The sequence below is a fragment of the Apodemus sylvaticus genome, chromosome 1, assembly GCF_947179515.1.
Source record: "Apodemus sylvaticus chromosome 1, mApoSyl1.1, whole genome shotgun sequence".
NCBI classification, from domain to species: Eukaryota; Metazoa; Chordata; class Mammalia; order Rodentia; family Muridae; genus Apodemus; species Apodemus sylvaticus.
Window position 1 is genome coordinate 83337832 of NC_067472.1, and position 20243 is coordinate 83358074.

At 46.8% G+C, this 20243-nt stretch overlaps 2 protein-coding genes across 2 annotated transcripts in view; one reads left to right on the plus strand and one right to left on the minus strand.

The window, feature by feature from the left end:
• Positions 1-20243, minus strand: part of Prkcb (protein kinase C beta) — a 350016-nt gene that overhangs the window by 124641 nt on the left and 205132 nt on the right. The window lies entirely within an intron of this gene.
• LOC127684558 (ATP synthase subunit f, mitochondrial-like) lies at positions 8436-19544 on the plus strand. Its single transcript, XM_052181467.1, is given in 3 exon segments — positions 8436-8557; positions 19207-19378; positions 19380-19544. Coding segments are annotated over 3 exon segments (459 nt in total).

Consider the following 20243-nt stretch of genomic DNA (forward strand, 5'->3'; position numbering starts at 1 on the left):
ACACATGCATACACACATGCACATATACAGGAACAATTACATATAACACGTGCATAACTTTTTTAATTTTAAGCATCTTTTTATCTGGATGCCACAGTTGTGTCCATTGTATTTTCTTTTTTTTTTTTCCAGTTCAAAGATATTTCTAATTTCTTTGAGATTTTTCTCTTTGAGTTAAACCATGAATTAGTTAGGAGTTAAAGTTTCTATATTTTCTCAAACGATTTTACTCCCATGATCGAGGTTTCCATGTAAACACTGACGACCCCTAACTATATCTCCTCACTGAGCTTCCACCTTGTGTGGGGTCCTCACTGGCAAGCTTGCACTGGATATCATATAGGAACGCTAAAGTCAACATGGCCAACATATTTATCATCCCCCTGTCCTCTCTCACTGTTCTAGTTACTTTTCTATGGCTATGACAAAACAACATAACCAAGGTAACTTATAAAAAGAACGCATTTCATTTGGGAGCTCCCAGTTGCAGAGGGTAAGCACCCATGCCCATCATAGCAAGCAATATGGCAGCAGGCAGGCATTGCACTGGCGCAGTAGCTGAGAGCTTGCATCTGAGTCACAAGCATGGGGCAGGGGCACCAGACAGATGAGCGAGAGAGACAGATGAGAGAGAGAGCAGGTTTTTGAAACCTCAGAGACCACTGGTAATGCCTCACCTTCTCCACAAGGCCCCACCTCCTAATCCTTCTGAACAGCTCCACTAGCTATGGACCAAGTATCCGAATAGCTGAGTCTGTGGAAGCCATTCTCAGTCAGACCCCCAGCGCACTTCATCCCTTGTTTTCAATGACACTTTTAGGGAGAGCCCCACCATCCACCCAACTGTGCATGGGAAATTTAAAACCACTTGTCCCTTCCTGTGGGTTTAATCTGTAACTATAATCTGTCTGTCCCATCTCCTTATCATCTTACTTGCTTGAGCCGTGCCACGCCCAACTTAACAGTGATAATGCCACAAGGCCTTTATTTGTTCCGTTTCCATTGCTGTAACAAATACCCTGACCAAAAACAACCTAAGGAATGGAGGGTTTATTTTAGCTCAGGGTTCAAGGCGAACACATGAAGCTTACAGGCACGTTTAGCTCACACATCAGGGCGGGAGTGTCAAGGCAACAGGACCGCGAAGCAGGTGATGACATCACGTCCCCAGCCAGGATGCAGAAGGGGCACACAATGCTCAGTTTCCTTCCTCCTGGGTGCCCAGGCCCCCAGCCAGGGAAAGGTGCCACCCATAATGGACGGATCTCATTACTCCCATTAACATAATCAAAGATGTATTTATTTATTATATGTGAGTACACTGCAGCTGTCTTCAGACACTCTAAGAGAGGGAGTCAGATCTCATTATGGATGGCCGTGAGCCACCATGTGGTTGCTGGGATTTGAACTCAGCACCTTCGGAAGAGAAGTCAGTGCTCTTAACCACTGAGCCATCTCTCCAGCCCCCATAAACATAATCAAGAAAATCACCTATACCATACCCAGAGGCCCATCCCTCAAATGACTTTCTGTTTGATACAACTGGCAATTAACACTAGCCATCACAGGCAATTGTGCTTACTAACCCATGTCTGAAACCTGACATTGTGCTTGGCTTGGATGAGTGGATGGCAAACAGCACTTCCTTGTAGGGCGGCTGCTAGACACTCAATTTTCCCTTCCCTAGTAGGATGAAAAGCCTCCTAGCTGATTTCTGACCTCTAATCTTACTTTATCCACCCCATCCACCATATCCCAAAGTGATCTTTCAAACATTAATTCTGACCATATGTTCTCTAAACAGAAGCATTTCATAGCTTTTAGAAAGTCTATTTATACATTTTCACTATAAAACTAGGTCAAAGGAGAAAAACTATATAATTATCTTTAAAAATGACTTAAAAGACAACTGAAAAATTAGGCAACAATCCTTTTAACAGTGAAAAGGGAATAGAGGAGTGTGGTTCTCGATGTAATAGACGTAGCAGTGGCTTTCATCGTGCTCCCTAGGATACCTCTAGGGGCATATCTATTAAGACCACAATCGAATTAAGAACGCCCAGCATCACAGCTGTAATTTAACATCCATCTAGAAGTGCCGACCAGTGCAATCACATGAAAGAAAAGCAGAGGGGGCTTGGGTGTTGGGGAAAAGAGTGTACAATTAGCTAGAATGGTCTGACTGCATCTTAGATAAACCCCCAAAGGTTCTAGCCTGTGATTGACACCATTGTTCTACTTTGTAACTCTGACCAAGACTTTCCACTTTTAATATCAGTCATTTTGGGAGGGAATTTACAAGAAGGAGCACTTAAATGTGTAGACTGGTTGAGTAGGAATTACTTTTTTAATCAGAAATGAAAAAGTTAGGGAAGATATGAAAGGAATCCTTCTGAATGTGAGGGCAGGCTTGTATCCATTACTTTTAACAAACTAACTTTGGAAGATGGGAGAAATGGCCCAGTGGCTGGACAGATAGCCCAGTGGCTGGACAGATAGCCCAGTGGCTGGAGAGATGGCTCGGTGCTTGCTACCTGTGTTCAGTTCCCAGACCCACACTGGACAGCTCACCACTACTTTTAAATCTTGCTCCAAGAGTTCCAACACTGTCTTATAGCCTCTATGGGTAACCCATACTGAGGCGCACACACACACAGATCACAGACAAGCTTTTTAATAATACAATTTAATAATACAAGTATTTTTAAAGTAATACATAAATAAACTAGAGTCAGAGGCAACTTGAGTGTCCCAAGATTCAGTCTAGCCCGTACCCCGCCCCCACGTTCTGAGTCTATGTCACTGTGAGACTCACGGAGCTATGGGTTCCATGACTAACTCTGCCTGAGAGTCAGAAAATTGGAAATCTGAGCAGGTTTATAACCCAATACATCTATTTTAGTGTTAACTGTTTTTGACACAAGTGCCCCTGATACCTCAAGGGACCTACAATTCTCAGGGTTGCTCTATATCTACTCTCACCCCAGACTGTCACATCCAAGCCCATAGGTCTCTCCCCATCCTAGGAAGCTTTTGAACTAGTGCCCACCGAGATCTCAAGCTCAGTCTCCTTATGCCTGGAAGTTCCCAGGAGTGAGGACAATCCCCTGGCTGGGTCCTTCTAGGATATAATGTCTGTCGCTTTGAATAGGGCAGAGCACGTGTGGCTAAATGGAGACAGAAGAGAAACTTGTCAGACCAGAGAACCCCTCCCCATGAACATCTGTTCCCCAGGCTAGCCCTGAGGGTCTTTCTGTATACTGAGGACATCTGTTCTGGGAATTCAGCAGGCAAAAAGTCAGCATTGCCTCTTCTTATTTAGAGGCGGTCTTCCTCCTGTTCCCTGCTGAGGGACACCAGGAACAAACAAGGCTTAAAGCCTCCTCACTCACGCCCATGAGGCCCTGTCTCTGCCTAGGTCTTGAGTAGATGTAGCAAGCGGCCCCCAGTCCCTCCACTGCAGCGGCAGATGACATGGCTCTGGGCGCTGCTTCGAATGTGATTATTTCTAAAGATGTGACATAAATACTAACATGGGGTCCCTGGAGCTGCAGAGTTGCTACTTGGCAGCTTAATTTGGACATTCAATCAAAACTGTTCACAGTTGCTTTGCACAGCCCAAGCAGCAAAAGCCAGAAGCCATGCAATCTGCTCACTGTGATCACTAAGTGATGGGTTTAATTTCCAGACGCTTGGGACAGAAGCCTCCCCAGCTCTGAGGAAGGCGTTCTTGCTTTCCTTCTCTGGAGAAACAGTGCATATTTTCTCATTTCTTCAATGGGCTTCCCATTTTGATAGAAGAGCCCTATCTACATTAACCACATCACTGAGTCATGGAACTCAAAGGATTTTTGAGAACCTGACAGCCACATGCTCAAGTCATGTTCCCCAAGCAGTCAGAGGAAAGAGCTGTCACAGGAAGATAAGTTTTCTGTTTCTTCTACTGTTGTACAGAGGCGATGGGGTAAGAAACAATCTGTTAGAAGGAGTCCCAGCAGAGAAATGTCTCCCTGTTATATACTGTCAAATATCCTTGGTAGCACAGAAGCCATGAAAAAGAGGGAAATGTTCCTGGTGAACCCATTTATCATAAATGCATGATGGAGCGATATCTGGATGTTGGGGCTGTGTGTGTGCATGGGTGGATGAGTAAAGGAACAGATAGACAGATGGGTGGGAAGACAGACCAGGGGCTGGGGGGCTGGGTGGGTGTGAAGTAGAGTGATAGATGTTTGCACAGATGGATGTACATATGAATGAATCAGTGTTTGCATGATGGATGGGTTGATAGCTGAAGGGGTAGAAACACGGAGGGGTGGCTAGGTGATTGGATGGAAGAATAAATCAATAAGAAGATGAGTTTATGGATAGGTGGAATGGGTGGGTGGTGGGATGGATGGGTGGCTGACTACATGGGTGGATACATGGATGGGTAGATGGACAGACAGATGGATAGATGAGTATATGACAGGGACATGTGTGGATGATAAAGTAAAGATCCTAGTGTAAAGCAAGTTGCCATTCCCACTGTCTAATTGTCTGAGTCATTCGTATCTCAAAGCCATTCATGATTAGCACCTTTTGAACTCTCCCCCACACCACCACTATTCTTTGCCACTGGACAGACACACACACACGTGTGTGGAGATACACATGTTTCATTCAAAAAACACTTCCAAATCATGCAAGCTAAGAGTTAAGATATCATCCAGCCATATGATGTCATCCCCAGCACTGCAAGAGGATTCTGGGAGACCTCTAACATACCTAGGCATTTAGACACTGAGCTGTGGGAAGGTCTATGATATGGGGGCATCCCAGGAAAATAGATGGGACTTCAAGAAAATCCACCCCAAGAAAGTCATAGCTACTTGCTACCTGCTGTAGAAATACTGGTAGTGTTTTCTGGAAGAATGCCTAACTTTAACCAGACACTGATATAAGTCTGATGCCCATCTTCAAAAGGCTTGCATTGCAGAGGTGAAGTACATTCTAGCACAAACCCCACCCCCCAATACCTCTGCCTGGTCAGGATGCTCGGAAGGAAAGGGATGCCTCGCAGAGCCTACCCCACCTGAGATATCATCTCTGGCTCACAGGGAGCAAGCCCTAGGATGATCTTTTCTTCAGCACACTGTGACTCTCTAATAGGCTGCGGCTTTAAATGATTTGTTTCCCCAATTCCCACTTTACTGGATTCTGTCACTTGTGCCCTGAGGCTCTTCCCGCCACCCAGGCCCTGCAGCTAGACATGAGTCATCTCCTCTAGCCTCAGGGAGAGAGTTGTCAGGTGTGACTGAAGAACAAAGGCAGCAAATTCTTGACTTTTTGGTTCTCAAAGCTTCTGTCTCCATCACAACTCCGAAGGTGAACTGCTGGATGACAGGGAGCTGAGAGCCCCTTCTCTGCTCTGTGATGTACCCCTCTGGTGCCCCTACTCTGACTTACACTCCCAACCAACTCTAGCTTCCACGACAGCAGCTGCAGGGCTGAGGGTGTAGCTGGCTTAAGAAGGTGCCGTCTAACAACAAGTCTCTAGCATGAACTAGGCGTGGTGGTGCACACTTGAATTCCCAGGACTGGGGATGGAGAGGCAGAAGGATGGGGAGTTCAAGGCTATCCCCACTACCGTAGCAAGTTGGAGGCCAGCCTGGGATTATGTGAGTCTCAAACTAAAACAAAAACAAGAACCCACAGCAAGCTCCCATGCTCATCTTGCCCCAATAGAAAACCCCAGGACTGGTGCCAGGCTCATTCCCAGAAAGAGGCTGGATCCAAAGCTGATAGGGGAGGAGCTAGAACATACAGATGAGACATATACTTCTCACATGTAATCAAAGATGCCCTCTCCCCCAGCTCACAGGCTGAGAAGCGTTTTCTCCATCTATTGACCACAAAGCAGCAGACCCCACCCAGACCTCCTGACTCCAAGACCAAACTGAGCGCTCATTAGAGTGACAGGACTTTCAGCTTATTCTGATGCTCCTGGACTGTGAGAACCACCACTTTCGGCCAGTGCTGTCTGACAGAACGTACTGGAAGAATGGAAATGTATGTTCTCTCTGTTAGCAGCCCCTGGACACTGGCTGCCAAAGATGTGAAGTCTGGCTACTGTGTAGGAAGAACTGAATTTTTTAATGTTCACTTAATTCTCTTTGATTCCTATTTAAATGATCCCGTGTGGCCGATGGCTGCCATGCTGTACCGAGTGGCTGAAACGCTTACGTCAGCCTCCTGCCTGACAGACCTACCTCGGTAACCTCTTCTTGCAGGTCAGCCTACGAGCTGCAGACAAATTAATCTTCTCGGAGCATAGATCTTATCATGTCGTTCCTGCGACTGAAACATTCTCAGTGAGTCACCATCCCTCACTGAGTCGAAGTCCATTTCCTTTTGTTCTTTTTTTTATAAGACTAAAAATGATTTATCTCAGAATATGATAGGGAAAAAATGACTAAATAATTGTAATACATGACGATGAGTGAGCCCCTGCTAAAGAATTGTACTGAACGCTCGCTGTACGTGAATCTCATTTAATCCCCACCCAAGTCTTACGACATACGTGCGACTCTCCCCGCTTCCCTTACTTGAAAACTGAGCCGAGGAGGCTAAACGGTGCAACTAACATCCCATAGCTATCAAGAGAAGAGCAGGACTGGAGCCCATGCCGGTGCTGGAGACATGGGGATGAAGGTGAGCTCCCGAGATTAAGGCAAAAGGACTTCACGTTCAAGGATCGCATGGCCTACTTAGCAAGACCCAGTCTCAAACACCGTAACGATTTAAGTGACTACACAACTATCTCCACGACATCCCCTATCCTGGCAGGCTTCCCTGGGTCAGCTTTGATGTTGAATGTGCCCTCTGTTGGTTCATCAGGGTCCCATTCCCACGGAAGCAGCTTCTGGGGCTCCGTGAAACATGGGCACACTTCCAGAGCTCCGTGAAACATGGGCACACTTGTTCTTCAGCAGTGAACAAGCAAAAGCTGTCATCTGATGTCTTAAACTCCTCCAGGCAAAGATCAACATATTTATCCCCAAAATAGCATATCTTTGCATCTCAGATGGTATATCTGGCACATCTTAAGGGAAGTCAGCACATCATTCAACTAGATGTTAAAACAAACAAACAAACAAACAAACATGATGGAGGACCTTTTAAAAATGGCACAGACAGTTCAGGCAGGTGAGAGCCAGACAGGTGAGCAAGGGCAGATAGCTGTTGGCTTAGAAAAGATGCTGAGGAGGAAATGAACTCTAATCTCAGCCTCCATCCCAGAGTGGAGAGTCTGTGTGTGTGTGTGTGTGTGTGTGTGTGTGTGTGTGTGTGTGTGTGTGTGTATGTGTGTGTGTGTGTGTACACGTATGTAAGTATTACGTTGAAGCCCTGAAGGATATTGGAAGTCTCCGGGTAGACTAGACACTAACGTTGTCATGGCTGGGCCATGTCCTGGGGAAGGAACAAAGAAGCCATGGGGACAGAAGTACTTGTGCCATCGGTTATTGTTATTTGACAAGTGGTATAGAAACAGTTTAAGCATCAACCATATCAAAGCAAGTGATACTGCATAGAATCTTGTTTTTGTTTGTTTTTTTAATGAGGTCCCAGATAGTTTCATTTTATTTATCATTTATTTTTATAATATGTGGTGCTAGGAATAAACCCGGGCCTCTGGGCTGCATGCCAAGCCTTAGTTTCACCTTTAAAGCAGTGTCCAGAAGACTGCTTAAGAACTGATAACAAACTGATGCTGGGGGAGGAAGGGGTTGGAGTTATCAGATGCTGGGTGTTCTGGTGGCCATGAGAGAGCCTCCTCCACGGTGCTCAGGCCTAGGGTCCTAGATAGCCGCTCTCTTCTGTGGAAATTTGACAAGGTGAGACATAGCTGAAGAAAGAAGATCGAGGGGTGGATCATTAGGAGTGTGTAACCCTGGCCACTCCTTCTCCTCCCCTGATCCCTGCTCCTCCTCCCCCCTTTCTTGCTATCAGGAAGGGAAATAAGAGAAATTCTGTCATGTGTCCTTACCCCCATTGATGTTCTGTCCACCAAGTACATGGGAGCAAGAGGCCACCATAGGGTGACGAATCTGAAACTGTGGGCCAAAGCCCTCCTCCTAAAAGCTGTTTGTGTCAGGTATGGCTCACCGATTGTAAGCTGACCAATGCAGTGTGACGTCATGCTGCGGAGGGATGGTGACGTCATGCTGCGGAGGGATGGGGGGATTGAGACGCTCTGTAGAGGTCATGGTGGAAACACAGTGAAAGTCCTAATCCAGTCAGGTTTAGTTCTGTGAGCTTCACATCAACAGATACATTTTCAAAAAGATAAAAAAGGAAAAAGAAGAACTAGCAGTGTGTGTGTGCAAATGTGTGAGTGTGTGTTTGTGTGTGTGTGTGCCTGCATGGGTGTGTGCAACAGTAAGCTGTTCCAAATGGCTACCAGGCCACAGATAGCAGCAGACTCAACGGGCATCTTCGTGATGGTAATGACCTTGGTAGAGATGCTGCAGCAGAGCCGGAAAACGCCTGTGACCTTTCGAGGCTGTGCACAACTGTGATTGTCATGGTGCTGCGGTGCTGAGCTGTAAGGAACAGAGCTGCTGAGGGGGAAGGTGAGGCCTTGGCTGGAGCCACTACTGTCCCATTCATTCTTCCCCCAGCCCTCTTGCCTCCACCTCTGAGCTCTAGTCACATGCGGCTGCCTGCTGCTCTCAGTGAGCCCTGCCTCTGGGAGACTGACAGACAGGACCTGGTCTAACAGCTGCGAGCAGGGTGAGCGTGCCCGACAGACAGACACTCTCCTTAAGGACTCCGGCCTTCCCACCAAATCTCAAGCAGGTCTGCCCGCTCTGGAGAATCCAGCGAGGTCAGAGTCCTCCTCTCTGCAAACACTCCGAGATCAACTGCGCCCTTCGCTGACAGGGCTGATGCAGAGTAAGCCTCAAGCAAAAACCCAAGAGAAAATTTGTAAGGAAGCACTGTGACCAAAATGTCTTTGAGCTCCTTCTCTGGCTCTAGCCCCACCTGCCTCTAGCCAATGCTCATGAACCAGTAGCATTAGCCAGGCCTCAGCTCTGGTGAGCAACCACCCACCAGGCCTGCGGAGCAGGCACTTTGAGCTCCCCCTAGACGGCAGAGCATACCTGTCCTTTATCCAGAGGGCTCCCTCCATGGGCCCTTGCCAAAAGCCCATTTAGCCTTTCCTCTCTCTGCTGCCATTTCCTCCCTAAGGCCTCCCCTCGCCTCTCGCCCCTCACCCCTCGCCCCGCACCCCCCAGCCCCTCAGCAGCAATGCTCCTTTCAGCCTCAGCATCTCAGCAGGCCCGACAGGACATTCAGTTGCAGTCTCGAGAAGAGACTCTGACACTCCAATGTTTTAGAAGAAACCTGTGCTCTGATGAGGACTTTAGATTGAGTCTCAGTGACACTACTTTCTAGCTGTGTGACTTTGACTGTGGGGAGTTTCTCAGCTGTCCGGGTCTCAGTTTCTCCCTCTATAGTATGAGAATAGCAGCAATGCTACCTCATAGAATTGTACGGGGGAGGGCGAGGGGTTTGCTTATGAGCTATGATGAACACTACCTTCATTATATGAATTATCTTGACTACAACCTATTATTGTTCTTTCCCACCAAGAGCTTAGGAAAATAATTTGTATGTACTTTGTAAATGTTCAATAAATGGTTAAAGGTCATTAAATTCCCCAATTCCCTATAAGATTAAAACCTCATGTGAGCAGGATCTGTTTCTATGGCGACCACATCTGGGTGCCCAGCCCTAGCACCAGCATCCAGCCCACAGCATGTGGTTAGTGGATGAGCATGGAACTGGTACATGGGTGAATAACATGCTTCCCTCTATCTGCTTAGGGTCCCAAAGCCTGTGACACGGTGGTCTCTTCTCTCACCCCCTGGCCCACCTTACATTTGCATCTGGCACACAGCACACTCTACTGAAATTATCCATCCACTTGCTGTGTGACCCACGGTGACTCCATAGACCATTGCAGCGAGCAACGGGCTTGTGCTGAAGGACCCAACAAATGGCCATGAGCCATACCTTAAGAGACATCCTTAGGAGACAGAGCGAATCTGCAAGTGCCCAGATCCATTCTGCTAATGACCATGACAAGGATGGCACTTGCTGAGCAGTCTGTGCATGCGTTTAAGCGTGTTCCCCGTGCAGAGGTGTTCCTTATCCCCACTGCCCTTGCTCCTCACAACCACACTTCTTCCACATCTCCCTGGGAGGTCCAGCTGGTTTAGAATAGGCAGCGTCCTGGCTGATTTAAAAACAGGCTGTTCTGAGCCATCTGCCTCCTTTGCCCCAGGACATGGGAGCTGGCGTAAACTGTCCTCCTGTGCAGCGTCGCCTGCATTCCAAGCAGTCTTGTCTGATCTCAAGACACTTCCTTTACCAAATTCATAAACTGTGGTGGTGAGGTGCGGAGACACCAAAGCCAGAAAGCCTGGGCTTCAGAGACTCATCAGTCAGCGGCTCTATACCCCAAATCACGTACTGTCTTGGTGACTCAGAATCCTCCTCCAAAAGAAGGGGCTTTATAACAAGAATGTTATCTCACTGGAACAGTGTAGTAATTAAGTGAATTCATACAGTCTTTGGCATATAGTAAACTCAGTGTGTTCCATCTTGTGATTACTGGCTATTATTCTGCATCTGTATCCCATAATGCTTCCACAGGATACTTGCTGACCTTAACACACACACACACACACACACACACACACACACACACACACACACCAGGGTGCTCAGGTACACAACTGAGCCTAAAGGAAATAACCATGCCTCACCAACGTTCTTGCAAAAAGCCAAGTGTTTGTCTTCACCTAACAGTCCCACTAGAAACAAAGAAAGCAAACCCAGTGTCAGAGTAACCTCCAAATTAAACAAATGCTCCAACTGGCAATTCACCTTCCAGTCTTTATCCTAATTAGCACTCAATTTTACATAGTCAATAAAGCATAAATCTGTTTTGTATTTTATATATTTCCATTTAGCTTCCTAACTCTCCCACTGAGAACAACGCTGAAAACCAGACAACCAGCAAACATGGCTGATGAGCTGCAGTGAGGATCCTTGGAGGAGGGAGGAGCCCAGCATCGTCTGGACTGAGGTTCGCTCTGGGGCCTCAGCTGATCCTGGGCACAGGGCAAGAGGCCAAGCAGCTGCGGAGGGGCAGAAACACCACAGAACTTCAGACACACTCTTCAGATGCATCTTGGATAAGAGCTTCCAGGAAAGCGGAGCCTGGCATGCCAAGATTCTAGAGAAGAGAAGGACATAAAGGAAGGCTCGCGCAGGGCTCTGGCAATTACCTTACAAAGTCTGAGACACCAAGGTGAAGTCAGCTCAGGGTTCTTAGAAGTTTCGCCATCCTGGGTAAACAGAAAGTAGAGCTCCAGACCTGAGGCAGGAAAGGGCAGGACCTGAGGACATTTTCAATCCCTGACAGGCAGGGAGATGCTGAAGTAGGAGAAGCCTGGAGTCATCCATCCCTCTCTACTTTAACAAGGAGGGACAGGGTGGGGTGAGGAATACAAAGAAAAGCTCCAAACAGAACTCACCAAGAAGACCAGAGGAAAAAACAAGACAAGAGAGCAGACTCCCAACTGTGGTTTAGATCAGCCACACTACTGACAACAGGAGGAATTTCACCAGACAACCACAGGCTATAGAAAAGAAATAAATGGGAACTTTAGAATTAAAAATTACAATAATTTCCCAAATTGAAGAACATTGTAACAGTCCTTACAGAGATTTCCTAAAACCTGTTGAGGTCATGAAAACCAAAGGACACTGTAAACTGTCATGAACAGCTCTTGGGCGACCAAAAACCAAGGGGACAAGGACAACGGAGCTTGGCCTCCCAGGCTAGAACCCAAGGGGCATCAAGAAGGTGACCAAATCAGTCAGGTGCAAGTCAGAATCTGGGGTTTAGTTAACAGTAGAAACTGTGCCGGGTAACTCAGGCCTATAAGTGCAGCTAACTAGAGGCTGAGGCAGAAGGATCACCGATTCAATTCCCACCTGGGCTACAAAGGTGGCTCAAGGCCAGCCTTGAACAATTTAGTAGAACCCTGTTGCAAAACAGAGGGTTGGAGACATGACTTAATACTGGAGTACTCCACTAGCACACATAGAGACCCAGGCTCAATCCTGAATACTTAAAAAAAAGGTATCTTGATTTTAAGAAATGATCTATAGTAATGGTAGGCAACAACAAGGGCAAAGAGAGGACGGGTACAAGGAATTCCACACTATTGGTGACGTGTCTACCACTCAAGTGTGAACATGTGTTAAAGCACAATAAAGGAAGAATTGCAGTGTATGGGTTTAGCAGCAGCCTGGAGGCCGTGGGAAACAAATGAGCAAGCTGAGAGGAGGCAGGGGTGCAGGCAGTCGGACGCACAGGACTGAGGAGCACAGTCAGTCAGAAGCACAGGAGTGAGGAGCACTGTCAGTCAGAAGCACAGGAGTGAGGAGCACTGTCAGTCAGAAGCACAGGAGTGAGGAGCACTGTCAGTCAGAAGCACAGGAGTTAGGAGCACTGTCAGTCAGAAGCACAGGAGTGAGGAGCACTGTCAGTCAGAAGCACAGGAGTAAGGAGCACTATCAGTCAGAAGCACAGGAGTAAGGAGCACTATCAGTCAGACGCACAGGAGTGAGGAGCACAGTCAGTCAGAAGCCCAGGAGTGAGGAGCACTGTCAGTCAGAAGCACAGGAGTGAGGAGCACTGTCAGTCAGAAGCACAGGAGTGAGGAACACTGTCAGTCAGACGCACAGGAGTGAGGAGCACAGTCAGTCAGAAGCCCAGGAGTGAGGAGCACTGTCAGTCAGAAGCACAGGAGTGAGGAGCACTGTCAGTCAGAAGCACAGGAGTGATGAGCATAGTCAGTCAGAAGCCCAGGAGTGAGGAGCACAGTCAGTCAGAAGCACAGAAGGCAGGAGCACTATCAGTCAGAAGCACTGAAACAAAAAGGATGGAAAGTGGAAGAGATTCAGAGACAATGGGGCGCAGTGAGGACATCTCATATGGGATTATCAAAACCCAGCACAGAAAGGAGAAAAAGATTAACACAGAGAACAGACTAGAGCTGTTCAATATGGTACCAAATTAAGAGTTAAGGGGTGTATAATCACCAGACAGGATAAACACAGAGACACACAAGCACACACACACATACATACACATACACACACACACACACACACACACACACACACACACACACACACACAAACATAACAATCAAGCTATTGAAGACCAAAGACTGAAAGAAAGCCCCAAAGCCAGACTAAGGACACATGGCCTTCCAGGAGTCAATAATGAGGCTCAGTCAGTGGCAGTGGCAGCGGCTGGGGAGCAGCGGGGTCACATCTTTAAAATGCTGTAAGAAATGATGGTCAATTCAAATTCTATATCCAGCAAAAACATTTTCCCAAAAAGTAAATATGAAACAAAAATATTTTTAAAAATTATTTCCAGCAAGGCCAAAACAAAGCAAAATAAAGTTTCTTGGGTCAAAAAGAAAATGAAAATCCAGAAGTGTACAAAGAGAAAATCAGAAAGGCTAAGTCTATTTATCAGTCAAAATGAAGATGGATCAGATAGGGCAATAATCACATGAGGCTTAAACAAGAAGCCAAGATGGAGGAGAAGGGACGCATTAATGGACTTAAAGTATGACGTAGGAACCTAGGATTATTATTAAAAATGATTAGGGTGCTAATATTAATACAAGGTGCTCTAAGGAGGCAAGGCTGCATAATGAAATCTCATGCATCTTCCGTTCTCATGCATCTTCCACCTGCACACACACCTACCTGTGTGTGAGCACACACACATGAAAATGGAAAAAGTAAAAAAGTCATAAAGACCATTCCACCAAAAAGCTCTGGCAATAACAATACTGCTTCCAAATACATGAAGTGAAACTTGAGACAATCAAAAAAATCATAGATCATAACAAGACACCTAAACACACTTTAAAAAAGAGATTTATTATTAAGTGTGTGTGTGTGTGTGTGTGTGTGTGTGTGTGTATGAGTATAGCGTGATTTATTTTGTGTGCCTGGCCCTTTAAAGGATCCCCAGTTGCTAGTCAACTGGCCCTTTGGGAATGCTTAGCTGTTAGAACTGCTTGATCTTATGACCTTCAGTGTCGGTTGCCTCTTGGACTTCTGGGAACAGGAGAGGATAAAAAGGCCTGCAGAGGCCGAGAGGGAAGGTCCAGCTGAACAGAAGAGGAGGGTCAGAGAGCAGGGTTAGAGAAGACAGTGGGTGCAGAAAGAGTCAGGCCAGAGAAGAGGAGGCAGTTGAGCTAGAAGAAGCTTAGCAGAGCCAGAGAAGACATTGTTAGGAGGCAGTTAGGAGAAGAACTCACGAAGAACTCACAGAGTAGAGAAAAAGACGAAAAGCTACGTCTGAGCATTTGAGTGCAAGTCCCTATGGAGGTCAGAGGGGTTGGGTCCCCAGAGATGGAGCTGGGTGATTGTGAGTGGCCGGGCATGGTTCTAAGAATCACGGTCCTCAGTAGGAGTAGTACATGTTCTTGACCACTAAACCATCTCTCCAGAGCTGAACACCTCTTTTAATAACAGAACATGCAAAAAAATAACAACAAATGAAGAAAACATGACAACTCAGTCAACAAAGGAAATCCACGGGAACTACTACAACAGTAACTACACAGATACATTCTCTGCAAACACACAGGAAGTAACCACCAGCGCCTCAAGAAATATGGTACACACTCTTACAATGGTGCAATGAAACAAGAAATCAATAACAGCAGCAAAAACAAAAAAAATATCTACAAGTGTCGGAAAATTAAACATATATTTAAAGTAAGCCACCAGAAAAAGATTATCTAGTGGACATTCAAAAATACTTCAGTTCTGTAAAAGTCAAGCAAAGCTGAGCTTACAGGGGAATAAATTTACAGGATGAAATGTAGCCTAAATTTACAGGATGAAAATGAAGGCTCTCTCTCTCTCTCTCTCTCTCTCTCTCTCTCTCTCTCTCTCTGGAAACCACAGTACATTGAATCCAGGTGCAGTTCTCCACCTTACGACATGATCCCTTTAGCCTTCCTTTCTCCATCCTTCCCCACTTCTCCCCTCCTGCCCACCTAGCTCGTCTTGGCCATTTGCCATCCCCATCTTGTTCTTTGCCCAGAAATCCAAAACTAAGCAGTTTGGAAAGGTTGTTGTTCAAAACTAGAACCACAGTCTCGTCTTGCTCTACAAACACAACCTACCCACCTCTCCCTGGCAATTCATCTGGTAGATTTCTCTCTGTCAGTCAGCTGGGAACGGATACTTTTCTGCACATCAGGCCTCAGCGTGCACAGACCACAGTGCTTGCAGCCATTCGTCTCTCTAATAACAACATTCAGGAACTTATTAGCATTTGCTCACCACAGAAATGACACCATGAATAGCTTCTGCAAGTCCTGGAGTCTTTCCCTGGATTGAGCCCAGACAGTGGGAAATCCCGTACCCTAGGCTAAAGTTCTGCAACATTCTATCAGCCACAATGGCATTCCCCTTGCCCCCACCGTCCTTTGAATGGGCACGCCTGCACAGTATTCCAGGTCCTCCTCCTGAAAATGCCATTCTTCCCCCCCCCCCATTGGAAGAAACTAGAACTAACAGACATGTACCAGGAAACATCACTTGATCCAGATGGTCCAGCTCTTCCTGGGATACTGAGTTAAAGGCATCAGCAAGGGATGCTATCCCAAGCCTCATGGCACTCAGATGCCACAAGGTGAACTAGGTGGTTGTACACCTGTAACCCCAGCACTGGCAGACAGAAATGGGCTTTTCTCAAAGCTTGCTAGCCAGACAGCCTAGCCACAAAGGTGAGCTTCTGGTTCAGTCAGACACTCCATGCCAAAGAGATAAGAGGAGAGATGATAAAGGACTATATCCACACACCCCTCCTAGTCTGAAGGGCCTGAAGAAATAGTGCCACATAAGCCAAAGGAGATCTGATGGTAGAGAAGGGGCCTCTAGCACAGCCAAGGACAGAGACTTTGGGGCAGAAAGGCCTCATGCTCTGTCTTCTACCATCCCCTCACCTCTTGCCCATGGCTTAGGGTTAAACGTGGTATTCTGACATATTGAACTCAACCAGAGAAACAATGAGCAAGGCAAACCATGAGTGTCCTGAATGAGTAGATGGTGAAGGAGGGTGAGAGGGGGTGTGTACCGAAAAGGCCAACAAAGGTGTACATGGATGCTGACTGGTAAGAACACCAGCTGGACAAGGGACTATGAACTGTAATTGCAACACTTGGGAGGCTGAGGCAAGAGGATCATGAATTCCTGGCCAGCCTGGGCTATATAGCAAAATTCTGTCCCTAAAATAGCTTCATTCAGAGAAGAGTGAAAGACCAGTGATGTAGCCCCCACATGGAGCTGTCTCCTTGTCTCCTTGGCTGCTAGAGCAATGGATGGAGTGGACAAAGGAGAAAGGAGGCAGACTATGGCCACACAGTGAACTAAGGTTAGTTACCGGGTAGCTTCTTAGCTTGATGGGTGAGGTCAACGCCTCTGGTCTATTCTCAACTCCCTCCAGGTAGTTGAGAAAATGGCCGGCCAATGAAAGGGAGAGGGTCTTTCTCATTCTCTCCATCTAGACCAGTGGTTCTCAATCTGTCAGTCATGGCCCCTGTGGGGGTTGAATGACCCTTTCACAGGAGTTGCCTGTCAGATATCCTGCATATCAAATATTTACAGTAGAATTCATAACAGCAGCAAAATTACAGTTTTGAAGTAGCAACGAAAAATTTTAGGGTTGGAAGTCACCACAACAGGAGCAACTGTATTAAAGGGTCGCAGCATCAGGAAGGTTGAGAGCCACTGCTCTGGACTGTCCTGTGACTGTCTCTAGCAACTGGAACATCAGCCAATGTGGGACAAACTCAAAGCTGCCTGAGAGGGCTGAAAATAACTCATTGGGTAACAAACTTTCTTTGCAAGCATGACGGCCCAAGTTTCAATGCTCAGCACCCATGTGAGAAGCCAGGCTTGTGGTTGTACACCTGCAGTCCCAGCACTGGCAGACGGAAATCGGCTTTTCCCAAAGCTTGCTGAACAGACAGCCTAGCCAAAAAGGTGAGCTTCTGGTTCAGTCAGACACCCATGCCATAGAAGGAAAGATGATAAAGGACTATATCTAACATTCTGACCTCCACAAGAAAACACACTGGCATATGTACCCACATATTCTCTGTCTCTGTCTCTGTCTCTCTCTATCTCTGTCTCTCTCTGTCTCTGTCTCTCTCTCTCTCGCTCTCTCTCTCTCTCTCTCTCTCTCTCTCTCTCTCTCACACACACACACACACACACACACACACACACAAAGAGTATTTGTGAACCAGGGAACCAAGGTTTGGATCAATCTATTTTCTGTTGTTGGTCAGAGGATATTCATGAGCAGAAAGACTCACATGAGCAAGCTAAGGATGGCCTGCTAGCTTGTGTCATGGTGATGCCTGTCACCCCAGCTTCCACTGAACTATCAGCCATGACAGCAGAGACCTTCTCCAACCATCCAGCAGACTAGCTCTTAAGAACCCTCCAGCAACCGACCCACAAAACTGAAGGGAAGAAGGCTTGCCATTTTTAGTCGACTTTATTTGGGATGATGTGTTATGCAGCAAATGCTTACTGGTGCAACTAGTAAGAAGACCCTAGTGATGCACCTTCTCCATAACAGTACCACAGTGGACAGCGCATGTGCACTGGTGGATGACACTAGAGGGGAACCATGATGAGAAGGCCACTCCACTCCACTTCCTGTGAAGCCACTTCAGGTGAGCTTTGAGGGTTGGTTTCGGTTGTTTGTTTGTTTGTTTGTTTTATTTTTGGAGGGATGGGGAGGGAAAAGAGGAGAGAGAGAGACAGAGAGAGAGAGAGAGAGAGAGAGTCTAACTGTTTAGATTGCTTTGTCCCTTCCAGCTTTCTTTTCTCTTTTAACAAATTGCCCTGTGTAAAGACTCCTTTTCTATTTTCCCTCCTGGGAAGTTATTTATTTTTTATGGGCTTCTTTTGGGAAATAAAAATCAATTTTGGAATGCAAGTGATACATTTTACTCTCCCATAATGAAAGCTAGGAAATTAAAGGCCCCAAGGAACAGCCTCCCTGTACTAAAATGATGGAGAATGCGGCCCCGATGTTCCTAGGTGACTATTTTATAAATTGTGGCCAGTTTTCACTGATGGAAACCTGGAAATTGCTGAGGAAGGGCGGGGCCATTTCCAAGGTGGCTGCGTGCCAGGTGGGCCCGGGTGGGCTCGGATGAGTTCTCACACCCATAGAAAGGCATTTTCAGATCATCTGCTCTGTAATTCACAACTCTGGAAAAATCTACATTCACAGGGCTCTCCTGGGTACAGTTCTGACACCTGTTCTCTTATGTACTAAAGAAATAATTAATGAGCATCCATTATGTGTCTAGACTGACTGATAGGCGACAGACAAGTGGTACCTTCTTAAAGCTCACAGTGTAGGCAAAAGCTGTAAACACCACACAAGACTTCTTGAGGTAAGCTCCGTGACAATACACTCCAGCGGGGTGATTTGTGTGTCTGGAGTATCACCAAGCGCCCTTGAGAATAGTTCTGCAAGGAACAGGGCAAACGCGAAAGGCAGAGAAGTTGAAGTGTGATCAATTGCAATAAGGTCCCACTTGATCGTGGACAGAGGTTCACCCCTGGGAAAGCCTTTCTGAGCCTTCTCCCACTGAGACAGAGAACGGACTGCTTGGTGCCCCTGGATCCCCGGTGACGAACCATGGTGGGCTTCCCTGGAGAGGCAGCATAACCATGCAGACTGTAGCTCCCTCCAGGGTGGTTCCTAGGAGAGGGATGGCTGTGCCTGGTCAGCACTCGGCACTCAGCAATGTGTGCCCTGAGCGGCTCACTTTTGCAAACGGCAGCCATTACTTGGGGAGCCCCCACATCGTGGCATACAAAAGCAAGTTCATATTCCAAGTGCAGCATTTTGCCTCAGGATTAGGACCATTGGGGTCTTTCCTAAATGATGCATATAAAGCTTTGATAAGACAGGGCCAACATAAGCTCATGTGCTCACATGGGTGCGCAGACGTTAAATAAAAAACTAAATAAATGTGATAAATGTGAAAATTTTTAAATATTTTTTTCCAGACACCAGGACCACAAGATTACGTTGCTTGTGCCACTAAAGAAGAAGAAGCGGGCGAAGGTTAAACTTGGAGAGCTGTCGAGCTGGATACTGATGCGGGACTTCACCCCCAGCGGCAGTGCAGGAGCCTTTCAGAGAGGTTATGACCAGTATTAGAAGTGCATCAACATTCGGCAAAGGCAGCATCTTGGGGATGAACACGGTGCTGGCGGCCTACATGGTTTTCAGCTATTACATCTCTTACAAGGAACTCAAACACAAGCAAGTTCCACTGAAGAGGGGTCGCTATGGAGGGCACTTCACGGCTGAGCACAACCTCCTGCCCCGCTCCAATCCGTGAAGAATTCAACTGCGGCTGATCCTTCATGCCCTGACTGAGAACTAGTGTCCAACAAAAGGTGACTGACTGGCTCATGTAAATAAACATTGTTTTTTTAAGAATTTGAAGAGATGGATAAACAGTTCCACAGTTAAAAGTAAACACTACTCTTGCAGGCAATCTTGGTTCAATTCCCAACATCCACATGGTGGCTCACAACCACCTAGAACTCCAGTTCTATAGACTCCATCTTCCTCCTCTGGGCTCTAGGCTCTGGGCTCTGGGCTCATGTGTAAATGTGATGCACATAAACTTACACACACACTACCACCACCAACAACAACACCACCACCAACAACAACAACAACAAATTAAATATAAAAGGCACTTGTTTAAGAGGTCCCTAACAAGCCCCACTATGTCCTCAGTGCTGTGTTCCCTGATCAGCGGATCCCCTCCTCTTCAGCATGCTTCTGAGAGCTGTGTGAGGGAATGAGGACCCTGGTGGACTAACTAACCTGCCAAAAGTCCCACAGAATGTGACACCATTCAACTTGGCAGCAGAGCCTTTGGTCCCCTCCTGTCTTCCTCACACCTCAAGCCCTCCCACAATGCCATTCTTCCTTCCACTTTCACGCTAAACCTGCTCAAGCTCCTCCATGCGCAACCTTCTCCGACATCGTCTCCGCTGGCTCCCTCCTTTCATAACCTCACTTCTGC